Below are 17,293 nucleotides of genomic sequence, written 5' to 3' on the forward strand. Positions count from 1 at the left end.
AGAGAGGTAGGTAAGACAGAGTGGTGCCCGAAAGCAAACAAACATTTCAGGTCTATTTATCCTAATGCAGCTGCTTACAGACATGCCTCTGGTCTCCTTGTGAGTAACGCAGCATCTTGGATGTTCAGGGCTTGATAATGAAGGACAAACAGGGAGGGAAGACCATTGGCAATATTCCACTCTTAAGGGATCTTGACCCAGGTGGGTCAAAGCACAATCCTATACATATCTGCTCAGAATTAATTCTTGTTGAGGTTTAGGATTGCAACATAAATGTCTAACTAAAATGCATGCATGCTATACAGTTTGGCTCCAACACCCCTTGCAGTATACCCCCACCCTCAATATTCAGTCCACCTGGTCATTATAGCATTTAGAGTAATTTTCTCAGCAGCAGGAGGGTTGGGAGATATTGGAATTACTTTGTTTTTCTTCTTTCCACTCTACGCTCTTTTGCTTTTTTAAGAAAAGCATGTCCATTAGATGCTTGGCCTATGGTCAGGGCCTGTGTTGTCATTGTAGACTAATTTGTGCAGCTCCTGGAAAAAATGTGCAGGTGCGCCTTGTCATGTGATTGCACCCCTGAGAACGACTGGTGGAAAAGTCACTCCTGCAAGATGGGGTAGAGAGGGAAATACAGTCTTGCCTTGGTTTTCGAACAGCTTAGTTCTCGAACGTTTTGGCTCCCAAACGCCGCAAACCCAGAAGTGAGTGTTTTGGTTTGTGAACTGTTTTTGGAAGTCGAATGTCTGACGGGGCTTCTGATTGGCTGCAGGAACTTCCTGCAGCCAATCGGAAGCCTTGCTTTGGTTTCTGAACGTTTTGGAAGTCAAACGGACTTCTGGAACGGATTCCGTTTAACTTCCAAAGTATGACTGTATGGCTTAGGACAGAGGGGTGGGTAGCTGGGAAAACAACGGAGTACTGATCTAGCCCCCAGCACCACAGTTGGGTGAGTGTGCATGTCCTAAGGAAAAGTGGGACATTCTGGTATCAAATGAGAAACTGGGACTGCTTCTGTAAAGCCAGGACTGTCCCTGGAAAATAGGGACACCTGGAGAGTCTGTGAGGAACATACACATCTGAAGCAGACTTTGGTGTAGCAGAGCCTTTCAGATGTTGCTGGGCTGCATAAGAAGCCCCTGCTGAATCAGGCCCAAGCCCCATCCTGTCTGGCCTCCACTTCTGAGAGTGTCCTATGGGAAGCCCACAAGCAAGACTACAACACCCATCATTCCTGGCCAGTGACCATACTGGCAGACCCTCCAAGTATTCCTATTTTCCAGGGACAGCCACAAATTTACAGAAGCTATCTCGGTTTCTGAATTGATTCCAGAATGTCCTGCTTTTCCTTAGGGCATCCCTAAGGAATGTTGAAGGGTATGATAGGATGTCCCTATTTTCATTGGAGAAATGTTGGAGGGTATGGAGTTATGCAACCACCAAGCCAAGGAGATAAGTAACTATGCAACCTTTAGAAGACATCTGAAGGTAGCCCTGTATCGGAAAGTTTTTTAATGCTTAATGTTTTGTTATGTTTTTATATATGTTGGAAGCCATCTAGAGTGGCTGGAGTAACCCAGTCACATGGGTGGGGTATAATAATAATAATAATAATAATAATAATAATAATGGAATAGGATGTCCCTATTTTCATTGGAGAAATATTGGAGGGTATGTACTGGCATGGCCTGATGGGAGTTGGAGTCCAACAACATCTTGAGAAGGAAGGCTGTCATGGCTGTTACTTGAGTTCTCCACTGAATAAGTTCCATACCAGTTCTTGGATTCTGCTAAATCAGCTCTAGGGCAACTGAAGCACTTATAAACCTTAGTGTGTTCTCTCTCTCCTTCTCTCTCTCTCTCTCTCTCTCTCTCTCTCTCTCTCTCTCTCTCTCTCTGTGTGTGTGTGTGTGTGTGTGTGTGTGATGGTGGGAGCTAAAGAAAGAAAACTATACAAATGAGGAATGTAGTCTTGCAAGTGTGTTTAAGGGCCTGGCAACTTTTGACAACTGAAAGTGATGTGGAATTGGTGGCGGAGACCTGCACAAAGAAAAATGTCAACTTTGAAGGGAGGGTATGGAAAGGCTTTCGTGCACAAACAAAGCAGCAAATACACAAAGTGCCTCTTCAAATAGCACAGTGATAAGTCTATTGAGCGTGTGAGTCATCTTTTCAGTTAGTGAGAATGATTAGGTGCAGATCGCTATCAAGAAAACCACTATTCTCTTCTAATCCTTTTTTTTTTAATCTCTCATGCTTGCCAATTTATTATTACATTCAAATTGCCAAAATTAGATGGGATTGCGGCTTTTTGCTTGCTCAGGAGTGTTGTTGACGGTAATAAAAAATAATGCAACCAGACTTTTTAAACTAGGCCCAAGTATGTCAGAGACACATACACACAGAGAGGGGGGGGGCGTCAATTAAATACCACCCTTTCTCAAAGCTCAGAAGTAGAGTAGCCATGCTGTTTGTGGGGAAATGTTTTGAGTCCCTGAGCCAACTGAAACTGCTTCTCATTGCCGTTTCAAAAACTCTCCCTTCTGCGCCTCAGTTTTGTGAAATGATTTATTCAAATAAGGCAACCATTGCCAGCATTGCGTTTCCCTGAAATGGTGGGCTAAAATTCCCCTCAGCCTTAGCTGGCATGGGAATTGTAGTCCAAATTCCCCTGAGGGCACCAGGTTGGATGAGGCTGAAATCAACTGTTGCAATTTCCAGAGAGAGTTTATTAAAAAGAAAAGAAAATCAATCTTTGACATGGTAATGGATCTTATTCATTAAGAGACGATAAAAAAAAACAAAAACCCCAAGCAAAATGAAGGGCCTGGATTTAGGTTGCATCATATGCTTCAGATGCAAATTGACTCCCTTGCACAAGATGACTTTCTCATTATTCCCCGTAATTATATCGATACCATTGCATCACCGCAAGAATTAACACATAATAAAGGCCATGTTAACCAAGCATCAAAGCAACTGAATGCATTTCAACCATCCACTCCTAATTAATAATTTTCAAGGGTCTAAAGTAAGAGTGTGATGGATGACAACAGGATTCCGCTTCTGCTGAAGTCAGTGGGAAATCTCGCAAAGGCAAGAGAAACAAGATTAGTATAATTGTGGTGTCTTGGTGGTGGGAAGTATGAAAAGGGGCAGATGTCTCGGGAGCATTTTTCCTTGATAGCAAAACTGTCAGCCCTTTGATAGCAGCGACAGCTTTGTCACTGCATTCAAGGAAAAGGGAAACCAGCGAGGAAGGGATACCATTACTGATATCAAGAGGGGAGATGGAAGGGGCAGAGATTCCATTAGGAGGATAAGATTCTCGGCCTACCTTAGGAAATGATGAGGGCTGAATTGCAAAGTAAACATAAACCCCCAAACCACCCAATGCATTTTAAGAGTTAATTGTTGTGCGGTGCAAGGAGACAGTCGGGTCGTGCATCCACAGCAGTGGACCACTGGGAGGAGCACTAGATAAGAAACACCTTCATCTAGTCTGGCTGCAACAAAACATGTCTCTCCCATATCAGCCTCTACAGCCACAGCAGGTGCTGTAACTCTCCAACAATTTGACTTCACCCCCAAAGGTGCACTCCTCCCAAGACATATGCCAATAGATGCCACCAAGTTGCCAATACCACTCTGTTTCTTAAACTTCTTGGACTCGCTTCCTTTTTGAAGCTTGTATTGGGGAGAGAAGCTTGTGACCTCCTAGATGTTTCTAGACTGCAGTTCCCATCACCAGTGACTATTGGCCTGTTGTCTGGGATTGATGGGCATTGGAGACCAAAACACCAGGAGAGTCACATGTTCCCTATCCCTGATTTAAACTTTTAAAAGAGCTTATTGTGTACACTAGGGATTTATATTGGTTTTGCTTCAGTTTAACGGTAATGATTTTCTCTAACAAATTCCTCCATGGGGGCCTGCCCCACAGTTTGAGAACCATGGCAATATATTATATCACAGAGCCATTACTGGGAGCAGGGGTTTGTGCCTTTGAGGTTCTGCATTTAATTGTTTCAAATAAGAGTCAGGCCAGATGTAGTTAATGCAATAGCTAGCCAGAGGTAGAGGTGCTCCTCCTGAGGAATAGCCATTTGACATAGATGGGGTTCAGGAGGACGGGCAAAGCTTTCCCCTTCGCTCTCCAAATGGTGTCCCTGAACACAGCCTTTTCTCTACTGCAGGTCAATTTTGTTTGAGGTAAAAAGAGCAGAGAGTCCTAACACACTAACATATTTCTTGCGACATAAAACTTTATGGATTAGAGACCCACCTTCATCAAATGCAAGAAGTGTTCAGTTTGGGGTGGGGCATATCTGGTTTGCTTCTCTCCCCCAGCTGATGAACTTGGAGATCAGGCAATGAGAGAATGTTCCTGATGTGTTTGAGTATCCTCTAACTTAATTCTGGGCAACAGAGAAAGGCCCCTTGCTTTCAACCTGATGTGAGGTGGAACAAGAAGAAGAAGAAGAAGAAGAAGAAGAAGAAGAAGAAGAAGAAGAAGAGTAGTAGTAGTAGTTTGGATTTGATATCCCGCTTTATCACTACCTGAAGGAGTCTCAAAGAAGCTAACATTCTCCTTTCCCTTCCTCCCCCACAACATATACTCTGTGAGGTGAGTGGGGCTGAGAGACTTCAGAGAAGTGTGACTGGCCCAAGGTCACCCAGCAGCTGCATGTGGAGGAGCAGGGAATCAAACCTGGTTCACCAGATTACGAGTCCACCACTCTTAACCGCTGCACCACACTGGCTCTCAAGGAAAGAGGAAGCTGAATTTAAGCAATTATAATGTTTAGGCAAAATATATGTATATTGCACATTTTAGATCCGTTGTATACAGCCAAACTATCAACTTACATTCCAGGGATAACGCTTAAAGTCAAATTGCATATAATCAAAACACATTTTTTCCTGGATGCCTGCCCCCTTTCCACCCCCCCTTTTAATTTAAAGAAATTGCCAAGCGTGTAAAGCTGAATGCACACAACTTAAATGCGGGTAAGTTGCAAGCTACCTGTATTTCACATTATGTGCACATTTTATGTCAAGTACACATTACAGAGTAAATCTCTATAATCTCTGCAATATGTAGAGCAGGGCTTCCCAGATTGAAATCTGTGGACCACCAGAAGTCCATCACATGTCTGCATTAAATAGCCATATAGATTTTTAATTGTATTTTATTGCGTCTTTTATTTCTTATACTGTACTCTGTTGCATTACAATTTGAAATGTAAGGAATGCAAATTGTAATACAATAAAATACAATATGAGAAATAAAATGCAATAATAATACAGTTTAAAATCACACAGCGTTTAGCAAAGCACATTACAATTACTACAACAAGCAGAGAAATCATTATGTGTGTTGCCAAGACCCTCAACTATTTTCAAGTGGTCTGTGGGATAAAATGTTTGGGAGCCACTGATGTAGGGTTCCTCCCTCTATATAATTTCAATATAAATTTCAAGTTTGGAGAAGCCAAAAAAAGGAAAGAAAGAAGTGAAGAAAGAAGTCAGTGTCATAAGAAGTAAGTGAATGTACCATCAAGTCTTTCATGTTAATTGGAACCATGTACAGGTTAAAAAAAACCCCACTTTTTTTACAGGGAGTGGATAAATTCATTGGCTTAGTCCTCTGCATTCTCAATCATTTCGCCATTTAATATGCAGTCCTATATTTACTTGACTGGAAAACTATGGGACTTACTTCTAAGTAAACATATAGAGAAGTGTGCTATATGATCCCCCAACTTTCCTGAAATATCAAAAAGTTTGGAGAGAATCATTTAGTAGCAGCCTGAAAGGATTAAATTGTTTTGAGCTGTAGAGGATCTCAGTGATCAATGACTTCCATGGTTAATGACTCAGGAACTTGCATTGGTGATATTGAAAATGTGAATAATAATAATAATAATAATAATAATAATAATAATAATAATAATAATAATAAAGGCTGCCTCTGAGTATATACAGAGGACTCCCCACACCCGCCTACTGAATTACATAGCCATTCTTTACGAAAGGATTAGGATAAAGTCTTCTGCATCTGAAGCAGTTTTTCATAGCTTTAAGTTGAATATAGAAGAGTAATTAGAATAGCATTTCACTTACAAGAACAATCAACCATCTCACGTCTCTCTCTGCAAAGCATATTTCAAGAAATAACAATGGTGATGATAATAATATCTCTTACATTATTGGCTTTTTCAATGCATAAAAAGAGGAAACTTATACATTGCTTAACTGGACCAGTCAGATTCCAAGCAGATGATGGAAAGGAGCATAGGAGTAGGCCTGGAATTAGGTCCTCACTTTCCCATTAAACTCACCAGTTGATATTGGGCCAATCACCAACTCTCGGTCTACTTCACAGGGTTGTTGTGAGGCTCAATAGAAGAGAAAAATATTTGTGGTTTTGAGGTCCTTGGAAGAAAAGGAGAGTACAGTGGTACTTCGGCTTAAGTACTTAATTGGTTCCGGAGGTCCGTTCTTAACCTGAAACTGTTCTTAACCTGAAGCACCACTTTAGCTAATGGGGCCTCCTGCTGCCATTGCGCTGCCGGAGCACAATTTCTGTTCTCATCCTGAAGCAAAGTTCTTAACCTGAAGCACTATTTCTGGGTTAGTAGAGTCTGTAACCTGAAGCGTATGTAACCCGAGGTACCACTGTATGATGCAATAAATGGCATAAAAGGAATTGTCAATGACTGAGAGTAAATCTGGGCATGTCAGTCTGTGTTTGTGATTCTTCCCCCAGAATTTGTGGGGTGCTTAATATTTATTATTCAAAGCATGGTAAGTGTTGTAGTAGTTGTAACGGTGTTGTGTTCAATTATGCCAAAAGGAATTTTTTTTGTGTTAAAAACACACCACCACCACCACAACAACAACTTTGGCTGCCGTCCTAAATGCACCATGATGAGCCCCACTGAAAGCAGGACGCAACTATACCGTATATTAAACATGTGTAGGATTTGTTTAAGGCATTTGACTTTAAAACAACAGCAGCAAACACATTTGCCTATCCGAAATTCTAATCTGTGTGATAAAATGTAATCTTTCTAAAATCCGCCCCCTTTTCTTAAATCCATGCCCACAGTTTGAAGGTCCAAAGTACAAATGGAGGAGGCTATTTCAGGATTGTGGGGTTTTAGAAAGGGTGGCAAGTCGCACCCCTTCTCTTCTCGCTCCCCCCACCCCCCACATATCCTCTTTTTTTTTGCTTCCCGGTTTAACTCTTCTAAACCCAACTGAAGCGAATGACACACAAGCGGAGTCGCTCCTTTGGGGTCCGCATTAATCAATCTGACACGTCCATTCATGCCGTGGCCACGGGAAGGGAGTGTTAATCGTTGGTTCTCTTTGACTCTTGAAGGGTGTAGCATTCTGCCATATGCTGGTATTTTCCAGATCTGGCTCTCTTGGGGCGAGGGAATTAGTCGACCCTTAGTCTTCTGGGTATATATGGCTGGCCTGTCTACCCGTTCCGGGAAGGGAGACAGATAGACAAATTAGATGCATGGGAGGAGGGGAAAAGAGGCTGTTAAAGGGGGGGGGGAGCTGCTCCCATTCTGTTTATTGTAACAAAACGAGTTATAAGAAGTTCCCAGAAAAGATACGAGGAGGGGGGAATCCCATGCCAGCCGCTTTCCTGCCTGGTAAGTAAATTTCTCAAAGAGAATTTCCTAGCCATCCTGAACGGTTCAGATGCCACAATATGACGCTATTGGCAAAGAGATGGATTTTTTCATTATTTTTTGTCGAGGCCTCGTAAGACTTTGCAATCTGATGCATGTCTATTCAGAGGTTAGTTCGAATGGGTTTTACTCCCCCAACCTTACCGATATGCTTCCTCGAAATTCAGCCCCCGCTGAGTACAAGGGGACTTTCTGCTTCTTCTTGCAAAAACCGAAGCAGATTGTAGAAATAAGGCACGAGTCATTGAGGCACTTTTAAGTCCCTTTGACTTCGGTTTCCATTCTCAGAACTAAGCCCACTGTGTTCAGCGGGACATGTTCCCCGGTCAGTGTGTGAGTGACTGGGACTTCAAATAATAATTTTTAATTTTTATTTTTATTATTAACATTTGTGAACCGCCCTTCATTGGAAAAGCCTGAGGCGGTTCACAACAGAAAAAATACAAAATGAGAATGCAGAATACATAGTAACACAGAAACGAACCAATAACCCCACCTCCCACAACACAGTTTAAAGAGGAACGCTTTTGCCTGGTGCCTAAAGATGTATAATGAAGGCGCCAAAAGACCCTCGCTGGGGATAGCATTCCACAAATGGGGAGCCACGGCAGAAAAGTCTCCTCCACCCTCCGGACCTCTGCTGGAAGAGGAACATGAAGAAGGTCCACCAGAAAAGTGCTGATTGCTTTTTTCAAATCTCAGAAATAAGGTCCCAGATATTAGCCCTTGACTTCTCCAATTGAACCCAAGAACCTGAAAGAAGCCAGAGTGGAGAATAACTGGGGTTAGATGAAGACATCGTCTGCCTGCGTTTTTCTCCCTCCCTTACCCTCTGCCTCCTTTTCCAGATTCTCCTCTAATCCCAGTTTTGATTATATCGGTGTGAACATGCAAGATTATATGGGTGTGAACATGCAAAAGCGCCTCCTTCCACTCTGGCCTGGCTGGCGTTGTTGGTGTAGCTTCACTTTTAGCCAGGCACCTGTTACTTCTCTCTCTCTCCTTCCGTCTAAAGTTGGCGGCATGCATTTAAACAGGGGGCGTCGTGGAATGAGCCACCGGCCCCGCTATACCTGAAAATGCAGACTGAATGAAGTTCGACGGCTCCCGACTGATCTCTGGAAGAAAAGAACTTGAAGAAGGGAATAATACCGCGATGCCCAACCGAAGTCCCAGTTAAGTCGCAGCGCTTGAATTCAAGCCGACTTTGGTGTCGCTGAACGACACCGTCTGGACAAAACGCTCTGAATTTCAGTCCGGAGTGAAACCGATTTAAGTCGTGCTAGCACCAAGGAGACTTTAATCGGTTTAAATTCAGACACTGCGCCCAAGCAGTACATTCAAAGCGCATTGTCCCTCTCTGGGAACTCTCGTTTAACTCCCACAAAGCTATAGTGCTCAGCACCCATAAGAACCACATTTTCCAAGATTCTTGGGGCGGAGGGATGAGGAGAGAGATGTGTGTTTTAGATGTACTTTAAATGTGGATCGGGCTGACAGGTGGCTGCAGCAATTCTTCACCTGCCTATTTGGGGACTGGGAGGGTCACTTAAAGGAAAGGTGGATGAGTTCAGAAGCAAAGGTTTGTGGGTTAGCTGCTAGACGGATGGCAGGGTCGAAGCAGGTAGCGGGACAAATTTAAGGAGTAAGTGGCGGGTCTTGTGGGAAGGCGCCGGGCAAAAGCGATCTGATTTCAGAGCTATCCGACGTGGGATGGGGGAAGCCTTACGCCCCACCCACTTCTGCACTCTTTGATCCGAGGCATCCTTTCATGGAAGTAATTTTTTTTTTTAAAAGTCCCTTTGATTTAAAATGAATTGCGCCTCTCCACAAAAATAATAATAATCAAAAATCAAAGTAGCGCTGCTTAGGGTCGCATCCTCTGCAGAGCATCATTCCACACGCAGTGATAACGTTTCCAAAGGCATCCGAGGGGAGATTGGAGGAGCAGCCGCAGGAGGAACTCCCTACCGAAGTTGATGCTCTGAAGTGACCGAATTTCGGAATAAATCGTTTAAGAGAGCGAAAGGGAAAGTGCGAGGCGTGGTGAGGGGGGCTTCTTGCAAACTGCAACGGAAGAAATGCGCTTGTTGAACGTCCCCGTCCTCTCCATGGGCGTAGCCAAGAGGGGGAAGGGAGGGGCAGCTGCCCCCCCAATCAAGAATAATCAATAAAAATACGTAGCAAACTGAGGTTCTGCCTCCCCTTAGAAAAAAGGTCTGTCCCCCCCCCAACAAAAATCCTGGCTATGCCCATGCCGCTCGTCCTGCCTGAGCGATCCCGGGGGGGGGGGGGCGACGTGGGCTCGGTGCTCCCTCCGGCTCTCTCCCCCGCTACTTCCCTCCCCCACCATCACCCGCCTTGTGGTATTGATCAGAGTTCACGGATTGAGGCAAAATAAGCTCTCCCCCCACTCCCGTCCCGTCGATCAGCCTCGCCTTCGCCGGGGAAAGAGTTAATGGTCCCTGCCGGGCCGCTTACTTCCACACACCGCGAAGGTAAGTCACAACTAAGCCCTACGTTCAAACCAGGCGAGCGGGTTTTCCCTTGACAGACGGACGGGCAAGTCAACGCGACGGCAGCCGACCTAGCAGGTGATCTGGTAGCAGGGAAGCAAGGGGCCGGTTGAATAGGTTCCCTCCCCACCTCCCGCCGTCCAGGAGACAAATATTGGGGGGACCGGGGTCTCCTTCTCCTCCGCCGTTAGCTCCCTAAGGATTTCGGGCCTTCCTCCTCAATTCAGGACCTCCCCTCCCAGCCAGTTAAGTCTGAATTGCCAAAGGGAACGGGGTGCGTTTGGATGCGCTCGTTATCCCTTCCGCTGCCTTCCGGATCTCTCCCGGGTCATTTTTCCCGGTGCGCCCAGGTGTGCACCTCGGAACCAAGCGCCGCCTCCAAGTGGAAGAGCGTTTCCGAGAAAACTTCGCCAGCAAACTGTCGAGAGAGCACTTTTTTCCGCGCAAGAGAGATCCGCGCGGACCAACTCTCTCTCCCCCCCCCCCTTCGACGGGCAATATGCTCCTCGGAGAGGAAGAGGAGCGAGAGCCAACGAAGCGCGCGTTCAGTTTGGGGATCCTCGTGAGCGATCGCGGCCGTCGAGAAAGGGGGAGCCGTGGCGGCCCCGTCCGCCCCCTCTCCTCTGCTTCTTCGACAGGCGAAGCCGGATGGCCGGCTTTTTCGGAAGAGGAGGGCGCAGGGTTTCCAAAAGGAAAGGTCCCGGAGAGATGGCTCCGAGTGCGCACGCGCCCCGTTTTTCGGGGGGGCGGGCGGAGAGGGAAGGGAGAGAGGGAAACACCCCCCTGGCCCAGTCCCCGCCCCTCGAAAGCCTGCGGCAGCGTGAATGAGAGACGGAAACGCGCGCTCTTTAATCAATGGGACGCGGGGGAGGGAGGAGGGGAGGAGCCGAGGGGGGCCGCCCATTCACTCGCCTAACACCCCGCCCCCTCCTCCTCCTCCTCCTCCCCCGCCTCCTGCCCCCAGATACACACGCTGCCCATGCACCATATAGGCGAGCCTAATGCATTCGCCAGCGCACAGGGAGCAGAGCCGGCGTCTCGGAGGCAGCTGGCACCCAGCGCTAGGGCGAGATACGGATATAAATACAGATACGGAGAAGGCGCTTCCAATCTAAGGGCTTTGCGCCTGGATCGTCCGTCGTCGACACCGGCCGCGTTTCCAGCTTTTGTTTTGTTTTGTTTTCCCCCTCCTCCCTCCTCCCCCAGCCGCCTTCCGGCCCCCCCAGGCTCCCTCTAAACTTCAGCGGAGCGGGGCGGGCGCAGGAGCGAGCGGGCAGAGGTGGAGCCGACGGGAACTTGCGGCAAGTTTGCATCGAGATCGGGAGAAAGGAGCCGCTCCGGAGAGCGCTTGGCCGCCGCCCGTCGTCTTCCTACTGCGCCCTCGACGGCTGCGAGGAGCTAGTCGTGGCGAGCGCAGGAGGGGTGCTAGCGGCTGAGCAGCCCGGAGGGGGAAATCCAGCCCGGGATCTCGAGGGGAAGGTCGTCAACCTGTTCCAGGAAGAGACCGGCGAGCGAGGATGACGGCCGGAGAGGAAGCGCCTCGCTCCCCGTCCACATAGAAAAGTTGACGGAGAGAGACGGGCGGGCACCGGACAGCCAGGCTGAGGGTCTCTGCGGGAAGCGGACAGCTCCCGTCCCCCTCTCTCTGGCAATCCAGATCGACTTTAGATTGGTGCATTGGACTTCAAAGAATAACACTCGTAACTAAGTTTTTTGGCCTGCTCTTACCGTCGGGTTTAAACTTTTCTCGGCGGCCAGTCATGCTGCCGGTGACGACAGTCCGGGGCTCCTTTGCTGTCCTCCAGTCGGCTGTCAAATGCCCCGATTCCCGCCAAGAGTAAACTCCAGTCGGACTTGGGTGTTGCAGGGAGCGCTTTGCACCTACTCGAGCTAAGGAGCGGGCCATTGGAGGGCGGGGGGCGTCGGGGAACGGGACCCGAGGAGCAGGAGGAGAACCGACGGCGCGCCTAACCACCTCCAGTTATAGGCCGTGGCAGGGAGACTGCGGCGGGGTTTTGCCGGAGCACGTTTCGGGGTTCGGAGAGAGGGGTCAGGCACCCCCGAATTTGGGCGTCCGGAGCGCAGGAGCCACCATTGATTTCCTGCGGGTGGCTCGCAGCGACGGGCTGGGCGCTGCCGCCGCCGCTGCCGCCGCCGCTGCCGCTGCCGCCGCAGGCATGGCCAAGCCGGTGGACCACGTCAAGCGGCCCATGAACGCCTTCATGGTGTGGTCGCGGGCGCAGCGGCGCAAGATGGCTCAGGAGAACCCCAAGATGCACAACTCGGAGATCTCCAAGCGCCTGGGCGCCGAATGGAAGCTGCTGAGCGAGGCAGAGAAGCGGCCCTTCATCGACGAGGCCAAGCGCCTGCGGGCCATGCACATGAAGGAGCATCCCGACTACAAGTACCGGCCGCGGCGAAAGCCCAAGACGCTGCTCAAGAAGGACAAGTTCGCTTTCCCCGTCGTGCCCTACGGCTTGCCCGACGCCGCCGAGCATCACGCGCACCATCTCGGCCACCACCACCCGGCCCTCAAGGCGGGCGCCCTCCACAGCCACGAAGCCCTGCTGGCCAACCCGGAGAAGGCGGCCGCAGCCGCCGCAGCGGCGGCCGCGCGCGTCTTCTTTCCCCCGACGGCGGCCGCGGCTGCGGCGGCTGCTGCAGCGGCCGCTGCCGGCAGCCCTTACTCTCTGCTCGACCTGGGCTCCAAGATGGCAGCGGAAATCTCCTCATCGGCGTCTGGAGGTTCGGGCGGAGGAGGCGCGGCGTCGGGGCTGCCCTACGCCTCCTCGCTGGCTTACCCGACGGCTGGCGGCGCTTTCCACGCGGCGGCGGCGGCGGCGGCTGCCGCGGCGGCGGCCAGCGGCGGCCACACTCACTCGCACCCGTCCCCGGGTAACCCGGGCTACATGATCCCCTGCAACTGCAGCGCCTGGCCCAGCCCGGGGCTCCAGCCCCCGCTGGCCTACATCCTCCTGCCCGGCATGGGCAAGCCCCAGCTGGACCCCTACCCCGCGGCCTATGCGGCGGCGCTATGACATCCTGCCCCCCACGTTGGACCCCTGTACAGAGGAAGCCTGTGGGGCGCCTGGGGGCTGGACTCCGACGCCGGACTCTAGCCGACGGGACCCTCTTCTTCCCAGCCTGATGCTGCTGCTGTTGCCGCCGCCGCCGCGGTGCCCTCCAGCCATCTGCTCTACGGGGACGCCGACTGGGGTGTCCGGACGAGAACATTTCGCCTCTCCATCCGTCTTGTCGCCTCCCTCGCCGCCCGTCCATGTCTTCAACCTGTTGCCTTCCCTTCCCCACTCCAGAATCTGCTGGCGCTGCTCCTCTCCTTGGTTTTCCTCGACGGATTTGTTGGAGGGTGATGGGGGGGGGGAGAGAGGAGAGAGGTCGCGCGTCTCCCGGTGGATACGCTTCGGGTAGCCCGTTGCCTTTTCTCCTCGACGTCTCTTGGGATTGCCTTTTCCTTTCCTTTTCTCTCTCCTTAACCTCTCCTCCCCGCAAATCCTTCTCTCTCTCTCTCTCTCTCTCTCTCTCTCTCTCTCTCTCTCTCTCTCTCTCTCTCTCTCTCTCTCTCTCTCTCTCTCTCTCTCCACACCCCCGCTAAATCCTGCCCAGTCCACAGTAGGTCCAGAAAAACGGACCCAAAGCCATTAGCCTTTACTCCACGCTGAACCAAGTGGACGAGGCGCGCACAGCTAACCACCCCGCGAAATAAGCAGAGTTTGATACCTCGCTTTATGAGGAGGAGATCGGTTCACTAAAAGGAGAATCAGTATGCACTCCCTCCCGCTGTTGATTTCCTCCTAGCTCCCCTCCCTTCGCCCTTTCCCCTTTTAATGTATACAGCAAAGTTCCCCATGACAACTTTTGTAATTCTGGAGAAGGGACCTGTAAATGTCTACATGCGCGTGGGAGCTTTAGGTGTAAGACTGCTTCGCTGTATTATCTGAGTCACTTTTTTAAAAAATGAGATATAGATATATATATTGGCTGCGATCCTAAGCATACAGTATCTTGGTAATGGGTCTCGTTGCAATCAATGGGGCTTGTTTCCAAGCAAAACTGTGCAGGAGCTCGAGTGCCATAAATAGACAGCGCCAACAGACCGCGAAACCCCTTTTTGGGGGGTTTCGGAGTTCAAACTAAAAATAAAAATCAGACTTCTTGTCTGAGAGATAATCCTATACTTTCTGTGATGTTGGCGTATCCAAAACTGCTGTGTTTCGAGCGAAGACATTTGGAATCCGCTCCCTTTCGGACACCTTCTTACGGCAAAACCTGGAGTGCTTCCATGCGATTTGGCCCGACTGGGGAGGTGGGGGAAGGGGAGAAAATATTATTCTTATTCTTCTTTTAAATAAAAGCATACAGGATTCAGTTGCAGGAAATGATTTGGGCGGGCGGGGGAAGTCATTCTGAGCAATCTCTTCCATCATGACCATTTTCGTTTACTTTTGTAATGTGTATATTTGGATTAATGTTTGTGAATCAAGTTGGCTAACCTGTATTTAGTTTCCTTTCCTTTTGTTTTTCGCTTTCTGTAATATAAGGTTTTTGGAGGGGGGGTAAGTTTTTAAGTATTGGTTTTAACATTTGACGTGTATAAATGAGTTTGCTGGTGTGTTCTAATTTAAAATTAGACGTCTAAGCTATATCTGTACATTTAGAATCCGACTTACCACTCTGTTCATTTTGGAACAATGAGTTTAAATAAAAGCCTGAAGCAGGGGAAAGAGAAAATACTCTATTTCTTGTTGAGTTACTTACAAGATTTTAATCTCAATTGCCCTTACCTGCCTAGGCCAGGTGAAGTGTAAGGTATCCTCCAAAGACTTTCTTTGTTTCGCTTTTGAATAGATTGACTAGGAAATCTAAATCAGAGCATTGTAAGGTAGAACTAAACCCTGATTTATCACATTTGAAATCGTGAATAGGAAAGTAGGGTCCCCCCCCTTTTTAAAAAAAAATCCAAGTAGCTCTATTATGTGGGGGATGGGTGGGTGAAGAAAAAGAAACAGCATTCATTTGTTGGTTGGATAAGACACACAGGGAACCCTGAACCGGTTTCCGTGCAGTGTTTTCAGAGTAGAAAGTTGTTTGCCTTCTCTGTCTTCCCACTACAAAGGGTTTCTCTGCTTCAAATCTGTGCAATTTGCTAAAAGTGGGATATTTCTTATATTGCACACCTTGAGGTCGTCACCTGGCGCTCAGGACATGCCGTCCGGGCCTGTTTGAAGCAAATAATTAAAAAAAAAAGTGAATGGGGAGCCACCCGGTTAAATAAGCTCTTTTAAGGACTATTGATTCCAGTGGCCAACGTTGCATGCCGCCCTGTTAAAAATCAGCGGGCACTTATTTTAACGCTGCACCCCTTAAAAAAAAAAACACCTTTAAAATTTCATCCAGGTAAGCACATATCAGATCGGTGTGCCTAGCTGCAATTCTTGGCAACTTGGAAGTGTCTCTCGCTCCGGTTACTTTCGAGAATCCATCCTCCGGGCTGGGGTGGCACTCGGTTTCCATTGAGCCGGTTTCTTAATTTGTTGAGGAGAAAAAGGAGGATGGAGAAAGGCTCATTGAGCAAGCCTAAAAGGGAGGGGGGCTACTACTTCACCCAACGGAAGGGGAATCAGCTAGAAATAAAGCCCCCTTCAATCAATTTCAGCTTCCAAATCTATTTTATTAGCTCGGAGGAGTTAGCTCCCTGTTCCAAGGCTGGGCCCAAGGTTTGCTTAGGAAGGGATTTATTCTTTGCAACTCCCCTCCTCGCTGGACGAAATTGAGTTTCCTTGTGCGACACCCCCTCCTCGCTGGACGAAATCTCCAGCGCCATTCTTGGCACGGTTGCTTGGAGGCAAGTCCCGCGGAAAAAGCAAGCGGGTCTCTTGCTCCCAAGCAAATGGGCACCGGCGTGCACACGTGCGATTGCTTCCCAAGCGCGTCTTTGACTCGGAAAGAGCTTCAGTGGGACGATCTCAACCGAGTATGCAGAGGACTGGAGCCTTTAGTTTTTCGAAATGAAATGTGTGCGCGTGTGTGTGCATTTTGCGGGGTGTGGGTCGGTGGGATTCTGCGTGGAAGGTGGGAAACACGTCCGAGCAAGGAAGTCTTTCCTGACCTGGCACTGCTCATTAAAGCGATCTTCCTTTGTCGCCACTCCAGCTGTCCCCCCCCACCCCCAATATCCTAAGTGAATTCATATGGTTAGGAGCGATTATGCAAAACTAACTCGGACTGTCCAGGGGTAATTAGCCCTGACACGGTTAATTAAATCCCTTTCAGGGCTCGCCATCCTCCACCCCCTCCTTTTGTGGCAGCCCATCATTGCTTCACATGGAACTTCCTGCTGCTCTCTAGAAATCCCAGCCCTAAATCTTCCCTGACCCCCTCTCTGTTCTGTGGACTCTCCTTGGACTCGAGGACCCGGGAGGCACCGCTGGCTTCTTCTTAGGCGCCGTAGGGCCTTATTTGTTAACTCCTAGGGCCCGTCGAGGGGGTGTTCACCAACTGAGAGCTTATAAAGGGTGCCCCCCTCCTCTCCACCCCAGAAACCCCTTTGCAATGCACGTGGAAATGGCGTTTCTCGTCCGCCTTGGACAAGAACGCAGAACGAGGGGGCAGAAATTGCTCCAGATTAATCAACCTGCCCCAAGATTAATCAATCTTGTCCACTTTTACTGAGATGTAAATCGATTGGCGGGACTGACCGAAGCCCTAAAGGATCCTCCGTCCTCTAGTAATAGCAACAGTGCACGTTGTGATCTTGTGTGTGCAACCGTGGTAAACTTTCGACCAACTTTGCCGCCTGAAGCGTCTTAGAAAGGAATAAACAGAAGGGTGAATCGTTTGTTTTCCCCGATAAAGCGGGATTGTGCGTGGAAATGAGTCCCACCAACAATTAGTAAGGCAGCCTTACTGCTAAGTAAATGGTTTTAGTTTTAATTTCTTCGCATTCCGCTCGGGACAGGGACCCTGGCAGTCAACCGTTTTTGGCCCAAGGATGGGGGCTTTTGCAAGATCAGAATTTCCCCTTGCAAAGTTCAAGCGTGCAAA

The 17,293-nt window shown here is 48.8% G+C and overlaps 1 protein-coding gene across 1 annotated transcript; it reads left to right on the forward strand.

The window, feature by feature from the left end:
• Nucleotides 1-10,076: 10,076 nt before the first annotated feature.
• On the forward strand, nucleotides 10,077-13,769 carry SOX21 (SRY-box transcription factor 21). Its single transcript, XM_081908270.1, has one exon. The coding sequence runs from the start codon at nucleotides 12,409-12,411 to the stop codon at nucleotides 13,267-13,269; it is 861 nt and encodes a 286-aa protein (XP_081764396.1). The 5' UTR covers nucleotides 10,077-12,408; the 3' UTR covers nucleotides 13,270-13,769.
• The last annotated feature ends 3,524 nt before the right edge of the window (nucleotides 13,770-17,293 follow it).

This window comes from Podarcis melisellensis, assembly GCF_964234715.1.
Source record: "Podarcis melisellensis genome assembly, chromosome: 4".
In the NCBI taxonomy this organism is placed as follows: Eukaryota; Metazoa; Chordata; class Lepidosauria; order Squamata; family Lacertidae; genus Podarcis; species Podarcis melisellensis.